Raw genomic sequence first — 16,170 nt, 5'->3', positions numbered from 1 at the left:
CCATGCTGGGTCACACCACCCGGCAGACTGCTGATGTAGTCTGTCAGTCTTAGGAATCTGAGAGCAGGGAGGTCACACTCTCACACCAGGCTCTCCAGCAATCCCAAGCACGTAGATCTCCGTGTGTGTGCCTGTGTTTGTGTGTGTCTGTGCTTTTAAGGAAATCCACCCCCCTCCCTCCCCAGAAGTCTTGCATCCGGTTGTAGAGTAGATATATAAAGAGTAAAAATAAAAGTGATGTGCCAATTAAGGGAGCAGTAATTTGAACTGTGACAGCGTGACTGTCACAGTTCAAACTAAAAAATAGCTGTGTTTGTCTACCTCATCTTGATGGGCTATGGATGTTGTTTAATTAACTGAAATTCTGGCAAACAAACTACTTCCAAAACTAATTCCCAAATAACATATTTCATCACCAAAAATATGCACAAAAAAAAAAAAAGAAAAGATTATCAACTAGCGCTGGGTGATAATTCGCTGTAGCTGAATCACATTGACTGTATATGAAGACATATACTGCACAAACCATTGAAATTGAAGCTTTAAAAAGTTGTGTGCGTGCTCCCAGAGACAATGTCCTGGTTACTTTGTATGCTCTGTAGGTCTCACTGTCAACAGTTTTCCTTCAGTAGAAAGTAGTTCAAATGAAAACTTTTCATAGCAAGGTCAGTGGATTATCCAGGGTAACTGGAACACTGTTTCAGCAAAGACATATTTCTTCAAATCCTTTAAAGCTTTGAGCACCACAAACAAAATACCATTCCTATTCACTGTGTTGAGGTGTTGGCAGAAATCTCAAAAATCTTAAAACCTCCTCACATAAACCCTAAACTTTCTGCATGATTGGACAAGACACTTTGTTTGACAACTATGTTGAAATACTTAATACTAAACGTTACTGCATTGGTCATTCTTGTTATTTCACTTTTTGGCCTTTGTGTTTTGTTCCATCAAAATATTGGGGGGGGGGGGTTAATAAAAGCTGCTCTAGGGGGATTTCCTATGTTCTGCCAAAATGTTGAACAAACAAAGTCATAACCAATCAGTGGTTTGTGTTTTTTCAGTTTTGGAAAGAAATAGCTGCAATCTGCTATTCTATAAACAGCATATTTCATAATTGTCATGTTTTTCAGATGAAGGGTGACTAACTTTCCTTTTATTCACATGACATTAAACCATCACACTAAATATCTTTCACTGAAAGCCTTCTCTCTACAAAATGCCAGCTTTTATGGAACTAAGGAAAACTTAGCACTTAGCTTAATGTAAATGCATTTTGTCTCAACGCAGATGCTGTTGAAAGGGCTAAATTAGTCTCAGAGGTTAGAAGGTTTTCTCATTTTACAGAGAAGCCTATAGTCCTTAAAAGAGAAGTATATTTGCATTATGGAAAATATGCTTCTTTGTTTTCTTCCTGAGCATTAGATGAGAAGATTGCCTTAAGTATAAACCTAGAGCCTGGGGGCCGTTAGCTTAGCATACAGAGTTGAAGGAGGGGGAAGAAGATAGCCTGCTTTGCTCCGAATTTAAAAAAAATCTGATATCTTTTGTCTGAATTATTGTAATTGATTTATTATTGTAACCATGATGACAAATTTCCACTAACATATAGGAAATACTTATATTAACCTAAACCGCGATCGTTCCCTAAATCTAACAAGGAGTTTTTGTGACTAAACCTAAGAAAACAGTGATATTATTTTTACCATGTTGATGAAGGTCCAGTACCCCTGCTGCTGGTTTGCTCCTATTGGTAGTATCCGAGGGTAGGGACAAACAACCTCTGTATATGGGCGTTTAGGTTGGATTAAACACATGGTGCTATTTGCTATTTATGAGCTTTAGATGTGTTGATAGGTGTGTTTTTCGAACTTTGGAGAGTTTCCCTGCATCTTGTTGCTAAACTTTATGCTAAGCTAGGTTGGAGATACAAGGTTTTCACTGGACAGCAATGGTAATGTTGATTCAAGTGACTGAAAGGAAACTACAAAGTTCCCAAAATTGCTCTGACCACAGCACCTGCACTTGAAGCTGTGCTTCAAGTGCAGGTGCTGTGCTGATGTGTTTCTTCCTGCCCTGAGGCTCTTATTCAAATGATTCCTATTTCCGTCTAATTATTTGAATAATCACTCAGCGGTGTCTCTCCTCCTTCCCTCTCTCATCTTATTCAAACCATCTTCAGGAAGCTCTGATTTCCAGAACTGCTCTGCCGTGGTGCGAACTATTAGATTGATGTCTCCTTCAAGCAGTGCAGACAGGTGTTAATGTAATCTTCTCTCCTCTTTCCTTTTTCTAATTATGTGATGCCATCTGGCAAGGTGAGTAGGAACCACACTGTCTCACCTCTTATGCTGTACTTTGCTGTTCTTAACAAACAATTCTGTTAAAGGAGCTTAATTTTGGATTTTGGTAAAAACAGGTTTTTGCTGTGCAGGCAAGGGAGCGTGGCACAAAAAACACTTCTATGTTCAATTACAGTTGCTTTGCAATTCACACTGTTGATGCATCCGGACTCCCACCTTCTCAGTTATTACCTTCTGCAGCGTTTTCCGTACGGCTGTATCATAATGTGCAATTTTACTGAAACTTCTACTTGAGTATTTTCCGTTTGATCTGTTTGTTGTATGCAATGAGCACATGGCAGATAAAAAAAAAATGTTACATTTAAGCAATGAAAACAATTATATAAAGATAAAAATAGCATCACTGTAGTTTTCAGTAAACTTTACTCAAAAAGAAGCAAATAGTGCATTTGTTGGCGACTATTTTGATGAATATACAGTTGGTGTGTTCATAACAATTTACAGCATCAGAATGGATGAATAATGAATAATTAGGCACTGCACTTTTTTCACATTCAAGGGTCAGTTCAAACAGGTTATAAAATAACTCACTCACTCAGTTTATCACTCAGTCCTCACGGTATCCAGTCACGCAGATTGTCCAGGTTTTGAAATTTTCAGCTCTGAAAGTTTTGTTTCCACCCCGATGGAGGTGAATGAAATTTTGTTGTCAACCAGTGCAACAGTGTGGCACAGGAATAAGTCATATCAGGCTTTATACACGGTCAATAGTTGCTAGTAGGATCCGTTCATTGTTGCTTTTCATGGGATTTGTTGACAATTAGAAAAGTATAGAATTAAACAACCTTATCCTTTAAATACTGTAATAAAACATAATTGCCTGCAGACAAATCATGTATTAGCTCCAAATAAAAAATGTATCCGTGACTTTGGCCCTCAACTGAATATTTCAGGCTTAACAAGTCGCATGTCACAGGGATTATCTCATTAAACACAATTCACCATTTTGAAAAAGTGCAAAGCAGCAGATGATTGCAGCGATTACCATCTTTGTTAAAGCCAAAAGAAACAATCTCAGCCACCCCTCATTGCTGCAGTATTTTGAAATTCAGGTCCGTTATTTGGTTTTGATCAAAGAATGTCAAAATAAAACAAAGAGTGATGATGCATTTTGAATGCAGTTGGTGTCAAAGATTCAGGCTTGGCAGAGAGCACTGTGTGACATGTGGGTAAACAACAGTCTGGCTGCAGAATCAGTTTGTTTTTTAACTGTAGCCAAAGGGATAATTATCTTGAGAGGAAGATATTTTTTACTTAAATACTTAGCATAATATTGGTGAGACTAATTTGTCACCTTATAAAAATGGGCATTATTTCCTAACAATCTGCGTATCATATTTTAATTTGAGGGTGGATATAGCCTGATTTACATGTTAACCACCTTGAATCTTCATATATAAGAGGGGTCTGTATTACAGTGGCAGCCTTGTATTGAATCAGATAGATAGTAACCTTTGATTTCAGCCATTTTCAGTTTACATTACAAACAATCTTCAGGTTTCTTGCCAGATTTTTACAACTTAAATCTGTTGTGTGGTTAGCCTTCAGACAAACTGTGTACACATGGGAGCCCATTGCCAACTGCTCGGGTAGGTTACCACCACACGTTCATGTGTTTGAATACAAAATGGCTATGATAATACACATTGATAATACACATCATCTGTCAGGTAAACATCACTCCTGATTCATCCTGAATGTGACATGTTTCATAATAAACACAGTGTTTCAGGACTGAGAGGAAGAAATATGCAAATTTGCTCCAATTTGGATAGCACAGACCTGTCAGGGAGTTGATGAAGATGAATGGCGAGACAAATAGGTGCCTTTTAAAGTCAAAGTCTGTGACCCGAAAGTAAACAAAAGCTTCACCACACCATCAAACATCAAAACACAGAGATTAGAGCCCATTAATACTCTATTATAAAACTATTATGTTTTCTGAGCAGTTAAAGCTGCTCTGATAAATCTTTCCACATCAACAAAATGAATGAAATTATATATTTCTATATGTGTGAGATGTAAAAGGTGTCACTGGTAGTAGTTCTAGCTTCTCTCAGCTCATTGTTTCGGTTTTATGGCTCTCTTACTCTCACTGCTCTCATCAGCGTCCTTCCCAGACACAGCATCTGTTTTCAGAGAAAAAGCATTTAGCAGCTAAAGAGGCAGATATTTCCCTAAGGAGGGGCTTAAAAACCAAAACTGGGTTAAAATGAGAGTGAATGTGGGATTTCATGTGGTGTCCAGAAACGTGGCTCCAAATGAATCCTGATGTTGCTCTGTGTCTGTGTGTCCTGGATCTGTAAAAAGGCAGCTGTTTTGGTAGCAGGTTCACCATATCAGCTTAAAAGGTGATAATAATATGTGTCTTTTCAACAAATCTGCAAGAGTGTTATTAGTATGTAAAAAATAAAACAGAAAGAAATAAAAAATCTAGTTCTTACTGTGGACGTCCCCTCTCTGCTTGGTGACCTCCTTCTGGATGGTGTTGTCTACAGGGGTGATCGGTGGTGGCGTTGCGGGGTGTCTGGTGGGAGCTACTGGCCTTGGTGGGACGTAGGGCTTGCGTGTGGGTATTGGTGGCTTCCTTGTGGGGATGAAGGGCTTCCGGGTGGGAACTGAAGGCTTGCGTGGAGGTGGGGTGACCCTCTTTGGTGGCAGAGGTGCCTTGGTCATGGTTGTGGTTGTTGTTGTTGTTGTGGTGGAGGCAGTCGTGGATTTGGGGATAACGGGGAAGATTCTCTTTGGATTCACTGGTGGGCGGCGGGTAGTGGTGGAAGTGGTGGTGGTGGTCCTCCTCTGATCCAAGTCAGGGATGTGGTTGTGATGGTTTGGAGGCAGCTTGCCTGGTCTCGGGGGGTCAATAACCACCTTAGGAATGGCTGAAATAATAAGAGAATGCAGATGGAGCACTGAAATATGAGCACTTAAGAGTTAATGAGGCGTAGAATTGCAGACTAACTGCAATGATTAGCCTGACTTTTGCTGTGGAGAGCTTCCTTTCATCTACTGAGACTTCTCCTGATATCTATTAACTAAGTGTTAGCATCTTAAAACTAACTGGGTGTCTCAAATCTCACTGAAGGAAAAGTTCACACTTGTAAAATCAGCATGCTCAAAGTTCACGTTCATTCATTTTAAGGCAAACCTGTACATATTCATTACTCAATGGGTCTGTTAAAAAGAGAAAGAAGGAAGGGTTCATGGGAGCATGGCATGTGGCTTCGCAAACTAAACCACAGAGGCACCGCAGGATCCAGTGAATTTCTACTTTTGTGAAATTGATTTTGCTTTTCCGAAAATAGCCTTTTTTTTCATGGTCGTCCTGATTAGTTATTCTTTGTGTGCTTATAGCCAGAGGCTTCACAGCATCGGGTGAAAGCTGCTCTGTGAGTCTGTGTGTGTGTGTGTGTGTGTGTGTGTGTGGATGATCTCTGCGCTCAAACAGGCTGCTGTGCCCCGGAGATCACCCTCGCTCTGCTGACGTCATTGACGGTACACCTCCTTTTCCTTTGTTCCTCCACACATTCTTCCCATCAGGAGCGGAGGCAAAGATTGGGGGGGTTGGGGTGGCAGTGGTGGTAGTGGTGGTGGTGGTGGGGGTTCATAAGGGTTTCATGAGTGAGGAATGAGAGTGGACAAAGGCAAGTGGTTTGAACTCAGTTATTGCCTTCTCAGGTTGCAGGCAACTTTGATATGTGATACACAAATAGGATATTGCAACTGGACTCCCAGAGCACTTGAGGCACACACCCTTTAGGCAGGTGACAGGGTGAAGTATTTGCAGCGCACTATGCCGGGAGTCATTGTCTCTGCTCTGTGGACTGCTACACCAGTTGTGTCTGTTAGATGATTGAATAACTGTGGAGAATAAATTACTTCTTATCCACGAGGTGCTGTAAAAAAAAAAAAAAAAAACTGCAGACGCACAGACTAATGAATTGCATGTCAGTGAGCAGAATGAGACAGAGTGCCAGGGAAAGAAATATTTCACTTTCCGTTTTTTTTTTTTTTTTGGGCTGATCAAAAATGGCCAAATGTCAGAAGTGGAGTCAAGTCTGACTCTGGGCACATGTGATAAGGGAGCAGGCTGATTTAAGTCATGACTGACAGCCATTACAAAGAAAGGAATTTCAGTCCCAGCTTTGTGCTTGCAAGGATATTCCTCCCTCGTCCTTGCTTTCCTACCTTTTCAAAAAAAACACGGGCAAAGAAAACAAAATGTGAGGCCCCAATCCTCTTTGCAGAAAGTGAACATCGGGGCCAAGGTTTTGTTCTCGATCCTTACGTTTGCAGTCGTGGCCCATCCCCCTGTAGCCGTCTTTGCATTTGCACTTGTATGAGCCCGGCGTGTTGTAGCAGGTGGCAAAGCTGCTGCAGTGGCTTTGACCTAAAGAGCACTCATCCACGTCTGAAAGATAATGGAAACATAACAACATTCAGCCACCGGTTGCAAGTGTAAAACGCATATAACAGCTGAATATCAAAGGCTGCTTGCTTCGCATGCACTTCAAAGTTTATGTCACATGTACTGTTAGTGAAAGCATTTAAGTGAATAACGGTGATCCTTCTATGAATGCCAGAGCAAAATCATTGCAAGAGTAAAAGAGAGCTACATGGTCTTTGAAGAATTTTAGAGGCAACCGCCATCAATTCTTTTAACTATCACTGCTCAGCCCTTCTTTTTTTTTTACCTCCAAAGTTTGTTCTTAAAAAATAAATAAATAAAGACTGAAGATGGTGTATTCTCCAGATGCTGCTGAGATTCAAGGTAATGTGGATTTGTATAGAATACTAATTCATATTTTAGATGGCAGGTATTCATAAGTGTGGTGCATATCACTGGAGAGCACTATCAGGGCAAAATTTAATAACATGAAACTGAATGAGCTGTTTGAATTAGCTTTGCAGTAGTGAAAGTTCATTAAATCTGAAGTATTCTGAAGCATTTTCACTTCCTCCTTTATCATTTTCTGTGTTTACTACATCAGCTTCATAAAGCACAGAAATACAAGGCACAAACTGAAGTCACATTAATTTTATTATGTTTTCTATCCAATTTCTTTGCCTTAACTCAAAATATTTTCCCCACATGGGTAACGGATTTTACTCAGTGGGTTTATCCAGTTAATCTTGCTTTATGAGACAGCCTCAACCAACTCAATTCATTTGACTATTTTGATTTTCAATATATTTCTTTTAGATTGTAAGTATCTTTTAATTATACATAAGTAGCAATATCTCAGTATAAAAACACCATTAATAGTAGAAGCCCTGCATGCAATCCTTCCAAGGTGTTATATTATAATATTTAGTTATTGGATTATTATTATTATTTACATGTCAGCGGCAATTCTATGTTGTTTAATTTAGAGCTAATTTTTACACTGAAATTTATTTGTACTGTATACATGATAGTTTAATCTATAACAATGCATCATATTTGTATGATAATGATATGTTTTGTATGTAAATCTTAATCTGCAAAGTGACCTGTAATTGTAGTGGCCAAATAAATGTAGTGGAATAAAAGTAGATTATAAACAGAACAACATTACTGAGCTTCTATCCAGGTGAAATCATCACACCCAGTTCCTGCAACAATGTTAATGTGCATTTCCATCACATCAGCAGCAGCATGTACGTACATGTGCGTTTCATTTTTATCTTTTCAAGTTTTTCTCTTAGCTTCTGAAAAAAACTCCTGCATCACCAAAAATAACTTGGTTATAAGTCAAAACATCTCAGCACATCTATGACCTTTGTGAGTTTTATCTGTAAAAGCCCCACTGCAGAGGCCTTGTGACAGTACCTATGCATTGGTATTTCCCATTGATATATTGCAGGTCAAACCCCTCATGGCACTTGCAGATGTAGCTACCAAAGGTGTTGATGCATTTCCTGAACCTGGGACACACAGCTATTCCTGCTGCACACTCATCCACATCTACACCAACAACAACAACAACAACAAAAAAGATGCAGATTATTACACACAAGATGATATTCAAATTGACATTAATGTATTCGTCATTTTTTCACTAAAGTTGCCCTTGAGAGTTGGTCACATACAGCACATAATGCATTCAAAATAACACAATGCAATGGAAAACTTCAAGATTAAAAAAAGGCAATTTAATTCAAAACTAAACAAACATTTCTATTCATACCCAAAGAGTTTTTTTTTCAACCTTTCCTGGTTAGTATTCATTTATGAACAAAGCACATTATGTATTCTGTTCAGTGAGCAGAATACAGTGCACACTACCTTGTTTCATTATTTAATGACCTATTCTAAGTGTCTCTGTTAATCACCTTTGCAGGCATGTGCGCATTAATATTTAGACACCGAGAGGCTCAAAGCATTTGCCTTAAAATCATTAATTTATTTGCTGCATAATGCCACTGGGGCACTGAGGGGCTACAGGGACTGTTGTTTAAAAGGACCTTAAAAACAGAGACACCTGGAGCAGCTGGGGAAACACGCGAGTGGAGTAAGTGGGAAGATCTCCCTTATCCCCTTAACAGCTACTGCTGAGGTTCTCATCAGCAAGGCACTTAATCCCAGACTGCTCCGGTGGAGCTGCTTAATGAACAACAGTTGGAGGCGGCAGCTGCATTTATTCAGCTACTGACAGGGCGAATTATTGTGTTTTACAAAGAACACACAAGCTCATGTAAATGTGGAACTATACAATGTGTCTTTACACACAATGAATTGTTCCTCACAAATCCCTGCTTTTATGAACAGTTACACCTGCTCTGAAGGCAGCTCTGACTTCTCGGTCAAAGTAACAACTCTTCTGACTTTAACTCATATTCACATACACACATACACACACACACACACACAACACACACACACACACACACACACACACACACACACACACATCAGCCAAGATTAGTTAGACAATATTAAGCTCTGCGACTGTGTTTTACTTGACAACTTGTCTGATACATTAAGCAACTTCCATGTGAGACAGCACTGAAATATGAGGCCGTCTCATTCCAAACTCCCACAGCAGTAACAAAAACATCAATACACATCGTCATTAATCAGGGGGTTTGTTGCTGTGCTGTCATAGTACAAAAACAAGTCAGTTCTTCCTTTTAGTGGATCAGAAGACGTCACTACATTTCAATTCCTACATTCAATCATATATCCTGTAGCTAAAGCAAAAATTATTAAATTAAATCATCAAACAACTAGAAGTAGAAGATAAAAGCAAATATCACTAACTTTTACTCCTCCTTGCAAACAAAGAATGAAAGCAATAAATCAAATTTCTTAAAACCTAAAATACTCTTAAGAGCTCCACAGATCTTTTACTGTAATTTCATTAAGAGTAGATTCTTGGCAACAGCAGTATAGTATATTATAGTTAAGAACACATCTTCCATGGCATATTTTCATTTTACAAAATGTCCTTTGTCATGAGGAATAATATGTTAGCTGAAGTAAAACAACTTAGAATCTTTTTCCTTTTTTCCTCATCCACATTTTTTTTTTCATTTCTTTTATCTTATGTTATTCTATTTTTTAATCAGGGGTGTAAACAGTGAAAATAAAGTTGGTATTGATTTTTTGCAATTCCTGCAAATGTCAGTGCGGTATTAAATTCTCCTTAATATATGATTTCCCTGATGTACCTCATCTAGCAGCAGCAGAATTTCTTTCCAGCACTAGTTTTTCTTTTAGTTTCAATTTCAACTAATGTTCTGTTGTTTCATATCTATTAGTAAATCCCTACATATATATTCTGAAAATATTAGCTTGATGTTACTTTCACATGCTAATTACAACTGGAGCTATTAAATCTATATACGTTTTAGCAGAAAAACATATTACGTATCTTGTTTCTGCTTTTTGCATGAATAATGTTTCCGATTGGCTGTTCCTGCTCTGAGCAGACATGAGATTAATCATGTGATCACTCGAAAGTTGCTCATAAATGTTACTGAAGGTATCTTCACATTATTTTACATTCCATTAACTTGCTCTGCAGTCAGCCCCAAGATAGGACGTGATGTAAAAAAGGTAATAAATAAATATTTATCTGAGAAATCACCAACTACATAGAGTGTAATAGTGATTAAAACGTCTGATTTCCAAACACAGTGCATGAGTGTTTCTGTTGGTGACCGGGGACATCCTCCCGGCCAAGGCTGAACAAAGGTGAACTCTGACTTGCAAGTCCGTTTGGTGCTGATTGAAGATCACATCGAAACAGAAGATGCTTGCAGGCTTGAATTTGTCCGTTGTGCTTCAATAGAAGTGAACCGGAGCAACAGTAATAATTTGTGGGCGAGATAATGTGCTGTAAGTAGGAGTAAGTCACTTGATGAAGAGTTTTTTTCTTCACACTAATTTTTCACTCCTCAGTGAGGTCTTCAGAGCAATCTTAATTGTATCTTTTTAAAGTTTGATAAAAGCAGACCAAGGTCACTTTCAAAGCTAGAACAAAAATGTGTTGACACATTAGATTTCACAGCATCATAATGAGTAAAAACAGCTCTGCATCTATGCAAACGCCCCCTTATATGAGGCTCTGGTTACTGGAAGGAATATACCTCCATAAATATGATTAGAAACTCGCCATAAACCTGCCCATAAACCATTTGCTTCCAGAGGGATCCGGAAACATTCCATTAAACTGTCGTAACACCTGTGGCAGGCAACCTTTCCGTCCTCTCCTCCATCACTCTTCATGATTGATGTCCGTCCTCTTTTAGAAATCCGCCCCCCATTAGCCAGCCCGGAGTTAAGTGGGACTATATGGCAGAGTAACAGGAACAGCCCAGTCTGGAACAGCCTGTATTTAAACCTGACACAGGTTAACTGCCTCAACTGGCCCCCCCTCATCTGTTAGTTACCCACGTTAGGAGCTGTGCCACGTAAAACGGGTAATGAAAGAAGGAGGGGATGATAGGGCGAGGGAGGGGTGGGCTTCGCCTGATCACATTTCTGCTGTAAAAGCAGGAGGAAGTACGTGGAATAAAGTCCCGCTATGGTTGACAAGGGATGTTAAATTGCTGAGGTCCTTGATCAAAGCAAAAAAGAAAGATTCATTGGTAAATATTTTGGATGAATTCCAGCTTTGCTCGCTAATACGTTTTGTTTGAGTTCCCAAATTGCATTTTCACTGCCAAGTTGTCTTTCTTGCTCTGCCAAAACAGTAGTATTTGATTATCACTCAGCAAATTTAAAAGCTGAGAAGAAAGGAAAAACAAAAAACAAAAAACACAACATTTCTCTTTTGTGATATTTCACATAAGCTGCTCATGGAAGGGAGTGGTTAAAATAAAGGCTCAGTTTTCAGTTCTGTAGAGATAAATATAAAGACTTGGACTTACCCACACAGGTTCTTCCATCTGGAGCCAGTTGTAGCCCCGGTGACGGGCACTGACACCGAACCTCTCCCTTCAGCACCTCGCAGCCGTACTGGCAGTTGGCCATGCCACAAGTGCGGGCATCTGATGGATACAAGGGAAACACAAAACACATTAACACTTGCTGGTGCTACAAGTTTATTCCGCTCTCACTCCCACCCACACTCGCTTTCTTTCTAACATAAACACTCACACTTTGTCCTTATCCTCCAGTCAGTGTGTAAGAGCCACTCGCCTGCCTTCTCTGATATTAGCCAGGTTGACCCTGGGGTGCAGACAACGGAACAGCACACACTCTGCCATTATTAGATCCCTGTGCTGCGCAGTCGCTCTGTGCTCACACCTAGCCCACGCATATCCTGACTCACCAACTTTTATCCTTCCCTACTTTTGAAGCCTCATAATCCGTCTCCACCCTATCAAAGCGGCGACGTGCAGCGCCTCTGTTGTTGAGCCATGCTGGGCAGATCAAGACCCTCCAAAATAATAATATAATGGAACAGATTTTGTTCAGCCTCTCTTGATAACTTCAGACCCTAAAAAGGAAATTAAAAGTGAGGCTCATGCTGCCGCTGCTACTTCAGCTGCTGCAGGCACCCTGGAGTACAGTTTGATGACTGAGGCAGACCAGGCTGATTAAATGCTACAGTGATCTATTGATCAAAGCAGTAGCAAGGGAGAGAAGAAGAGCAGCAAGGTGTTTAACACTATCGTGCAATCATCACACAACAACACCTAGCATAGTTTGAGATTGCCTCTAGTGGTGAGCAATTCAGATTTTAAAGGGGAGAAAATTAATTTTCTCTGATAAAAAAAGACCTAATTAAAATGAGGTACTGGGAGTCACGCCATCCTTGAGAGGAAACGTGATGAGAAAATAGTTATCAGGTGGGACATGTGCAGGCATTAACTCCCATTCTGTGGAATACCTCAGGGCAACCAATAAGACCTGTACATTCACTCGAGGGTCTAAAGATTGTGTTTCTTTCATATTTTTCATTTTAGCCCTCTTTGGGTTCTTCACAGGGGTTCTTCAGACTGTAGAGCAGCTATAATGAAGCGGATCAACGTGGGGCTTTAATCAAAACAGTCTATCAAAAGAATTGTGAGGCTGCTGTCAGACGAAGTCACACGAGAGGGAAAATGTATTTCATAATAGAGCGCATATGTCATCAGCATTGCCCTGTGCATGCATTCAGATGAACACATCTGTAGTAAAGTGAAGAAAAGCTTCACAGTAGCACACCCAGGCTACAAAGCAAGGTAAAGATTATGAAAAAGAAACAGATGAATGAGAAAATAGATCAGGAATGAAATTATCCGCAAACAGTGCAAACTGTGTACAGTCACAGAGGTGTGTGTGTGTGTGTGTGTGTGAGAGAGACACACTCACTTCCACAGGTCCCGTCAGGCATCAGCATGTAGCCGTTCAGGCAGTAGCACTTGTAACTCCCATATGTGTTCATGCACCTGTGTTTACAAGGCCTCGGCTTCAGCCCGCACTCATTCAGGTCTGCAGACAGAGAGAGAGAGAGAGAGAGAGATTGCATAAGTGGACTGAAGGATAGAGAGAGAAAGGGAGAGAGAGAGAGGCCCTCCCACACAGAGGTGAAATTAGTCAGAGAGCAAAGGTGAAGAGGTCAATCATGTCAAACCTCACCCATCCGTTTATGTGTGGATCTGAGGAGTCTGTCTGTGTGTGTATATGTATGTGTGTGTGTGTGCGTGTGTGTGTGTTAGTGTTTTGGTGGGGATGAGTAGGGTGTCTTCAAGGTAGTGAAGTGTTGCCATGTTCTGACAGGCCCGCAACTCCCCGCTTTGATGATTTAACAGGAAGCCGGTGTCAACTGTCAACCCACCGATAAAAGACGCTGTTATTACCCTCTGACTCACCACAACTTCACCGGGTTGTAGCCGCACCATCCAGCACTCTTTGCTAGATAAACATAATTCCGTTGTTTGTTTTTTAACGCAGGAATTAACGAAGAGAAATCTCACCCACAACAGTCCATGAAAATCATATTAGAAAATGATGCTGTCTGAGTTGGAAGCAGGCAGGGCTCCAGGGAGGAGGGAATATGCCCTGAGCCTAACTCCTGTCAGATGCTTATGCAAATTCAAGCCATTATACCTTTATCACAGCAGACACTTTGACTAGTCAAACACAGGTGTAACTAATAACATTATTAATGCCTGCATCCATTTATGGATTTCAGTCACAGGGTTGTGTTGTGTTGTGCGTGCTACCTCACTGTGGTGACGCCCCTAAATGGAACTGAGCCGTCGTTAATGTTATTGGTTACACCTGTGTGCTTCCTGCCATAACAAGTCAATGTGTCCTCCATCTGAAAGGTTTATGGGAGCTGGGTTAAATAAATACGTTCATACATATACATTTGACATATCACAACATTAAAAACTGCAGAAATAGCAAAGGAAACCACAGGTGAAAACATAACTAATGTCTGCGTTCCACTCAGCTGTTTCAGGGGCAGGACTCTGGTGCTGCGCATGCCGCCTCACTGCGGTAACTTACTGACACTCCTAAATGGAACAGACCTGTCGTTAATGTTATTGGGTAAACTACACGTCCTTCCTGCCAGGACAAGTCAAAGTGTCCTTCATGAAAAATGCATTGATGTATGAATAAGCGTGTTTATTTCTTAATGTAGACATCACTGAGGACTTATTATTAAGAATGTAACTACAGTAGCATTCGCAACATACAGACCTATTAGCAAACTAACTAATAAGGTCTTGATAGGTCTACATGGCAGGGCTTTTTTTATTCTCTGACAGGTCAAACGTCTATTATGAGAAAGATCTCTTGGGCTTGAGTTACAGTGCATTTATTTAATGCTTTAAAATACAGGAGAAATATTCAACATTCAAGCAATAGAAAACCTATCAAAAAAAGTTTGATTGATTGATCTCCTTTCTTTCATGGCAGCTATTTTTAGGAAACTGCACAGGTATAACTTATAACATTAATACATCACTGCTTTCCATCAATGCGTGCCAGCACCAGAGCCCTGTTATTGTGCATCATGGCTGACTGGCTCAAAAATGTAAAAGAGCCATCATTAAAGTCTGCAGTTACGCCTGTGCTTCTCCTGCTAAGACAAGTCAAAATGCCTGCTGTAAAAGAAGAAAAAAAAAAGACCTGTATGCATTCTAGACACACTGCTCCTAACAGAATATTGATCATGCTGCAATTAGTGGTGGTGGAAAGTAAATAATTACTCTCATTACTGTAACTGAAAATCTTTGTTTTGCATTTGTACAATCTGAGTATGCTAAAGTCAATAATTTATTTAGGCAGATTCTTGATTCTTTTTAGCACTCATGCTTTGAGAAAGGGAAGGATTATAGAGTGTCCTGGAGTTACGCTGCTCTGACACAGAGAGGAAGATTTCTCATTTCAGTTTGCTTTAAACTTCTTTTTCCTCCTAAAGCAATTTTTTAAGATTAAGTTTCCTCATAAAGAAAATGGTGTCACTTTTCTTGCAGAGCATCACTGAACTGAAGAGGGACGGGATGGCGAGGCATGTTATGACTGCTTATGATTACCAGATGAGCTTTTTCATGGCCACAGCTCTTGCTCAAAGCCATTTTCAAAAGAACATCTCTTGAGAAGGTTTAAAAATTTATTTTTACTTCTACTCTTAGTAATATTTAGTAAAGTAACAGTGCTTCTACTTTAGTAGGGCATTTCTGCATGCTATCCAGTTGCGGTTTGTGGTAATTGTCACTGAACCATGATAAGTGGTTCTGACAGAAAAACATCATTTTTATAATCTGTAGGAGTTGACAGCCATTAAACCAATTGTAAAGATTCATCATGAAGCAGCTAACAGCTATCTTTGTTATCAGTTATAATTTCCTTGACATGAAAGTCACCACAGCATTTAACTTAATTTAACTGCATGATATTCTTTCAAATTAAATAAAAGCTCACATTATAAATGGCTGAAATAATTTAAAGCCGCTCTTGGCTTCAATTCAGTGTCTTCACTATAGAAAGGTCCAATTATTTTTCATGTCTTATCACGCGTAATTTAGAATGAGTGAGTAGGTAGGGATTAAAGATTTATGGGTGTTGATGGAGACAATGGGTAATGCTAAGAGTGAATGCCTGACTTGGCCAGAATCACTTAATTCTTTTATATTCCATCAAAATTAGTTCTTCTGCCCCTCACTTAAATGTGGGGTCCGTTGGGAGTGCCAGGCCCAAGAGGTGAAACTACACAGGGATCCGTCTCAAGGAAATGACGAATAAATATAAATAACTTAAACTAGGAACATCACCCACTGTTTCTGGGATATAGTAGAAGCATCACAAATAGACTGCATGTCACTTTACAGCACATGAGGGGTCGTTTTCATCTTGGCCGGCTGCATTGTAAATGGTGCC

General features: G+C 39.8%; 1 protein-coding gene across 4 annotated transcripts in view; it reads right to left on the bottom strand.

The window, feature by feature from the left end:
* npnta (nephronectin a) overlaps nt 1–16,170 on the bottom strand; it is a 49,175-nt gene that overhangs the window by 6,292 nt on the left and 26,713 nt on the right. For all 4 annotated transcript variants that reach the window (XM_056372057.1, XM_056372058.1, XM_056372059.1 and 1 more), the window contains 5 exons: nt 13,150–13,269; nt 11,721–11,840; nt 8,176–8,310; nt 6,652–6,774; nt 4,808–5,245 (listed from right to left, as the gene is read on the bottom strand). In XM_056372057.1, coding sequence (XP_056228032.1) covers nt 4,808–5,245; nt 6,652–6,774; nt 8,176–8,310; nt 11,721–11,840; nt 13,150–13,269 — 936 coding nt within the window. The remainder of the gene's footprint in view (nt 1–4,807; nt 5,246–6,651; nt 6,775–8,175; nt 8,311–11,720; nt 11,841–13,149; nt 13,270–16,170) is intronic.

The sequence above is a fragment of the Seriola aureovittata genome, chromosome 3 (assembly GCF_021018895.1).
Source record: "Seriola aureovittata isolate HTS-2021-v1 ecotype China chromosome 3, ASM2101889v1, whole genome shotgun sequence".
Classification (NCBI taxonomy): domain Eukaryota; kingdom Metazoa; phylum Chordata; class Actinopteri; order Carangiformes; family Carangidae; genus Seriola; species Seriola aureovittata.
The sequence above is the reverse complement of the archived record's forward strand: the minus strand, read 5'-3'. Positions and strand labels throughout refer to the sequence as shown.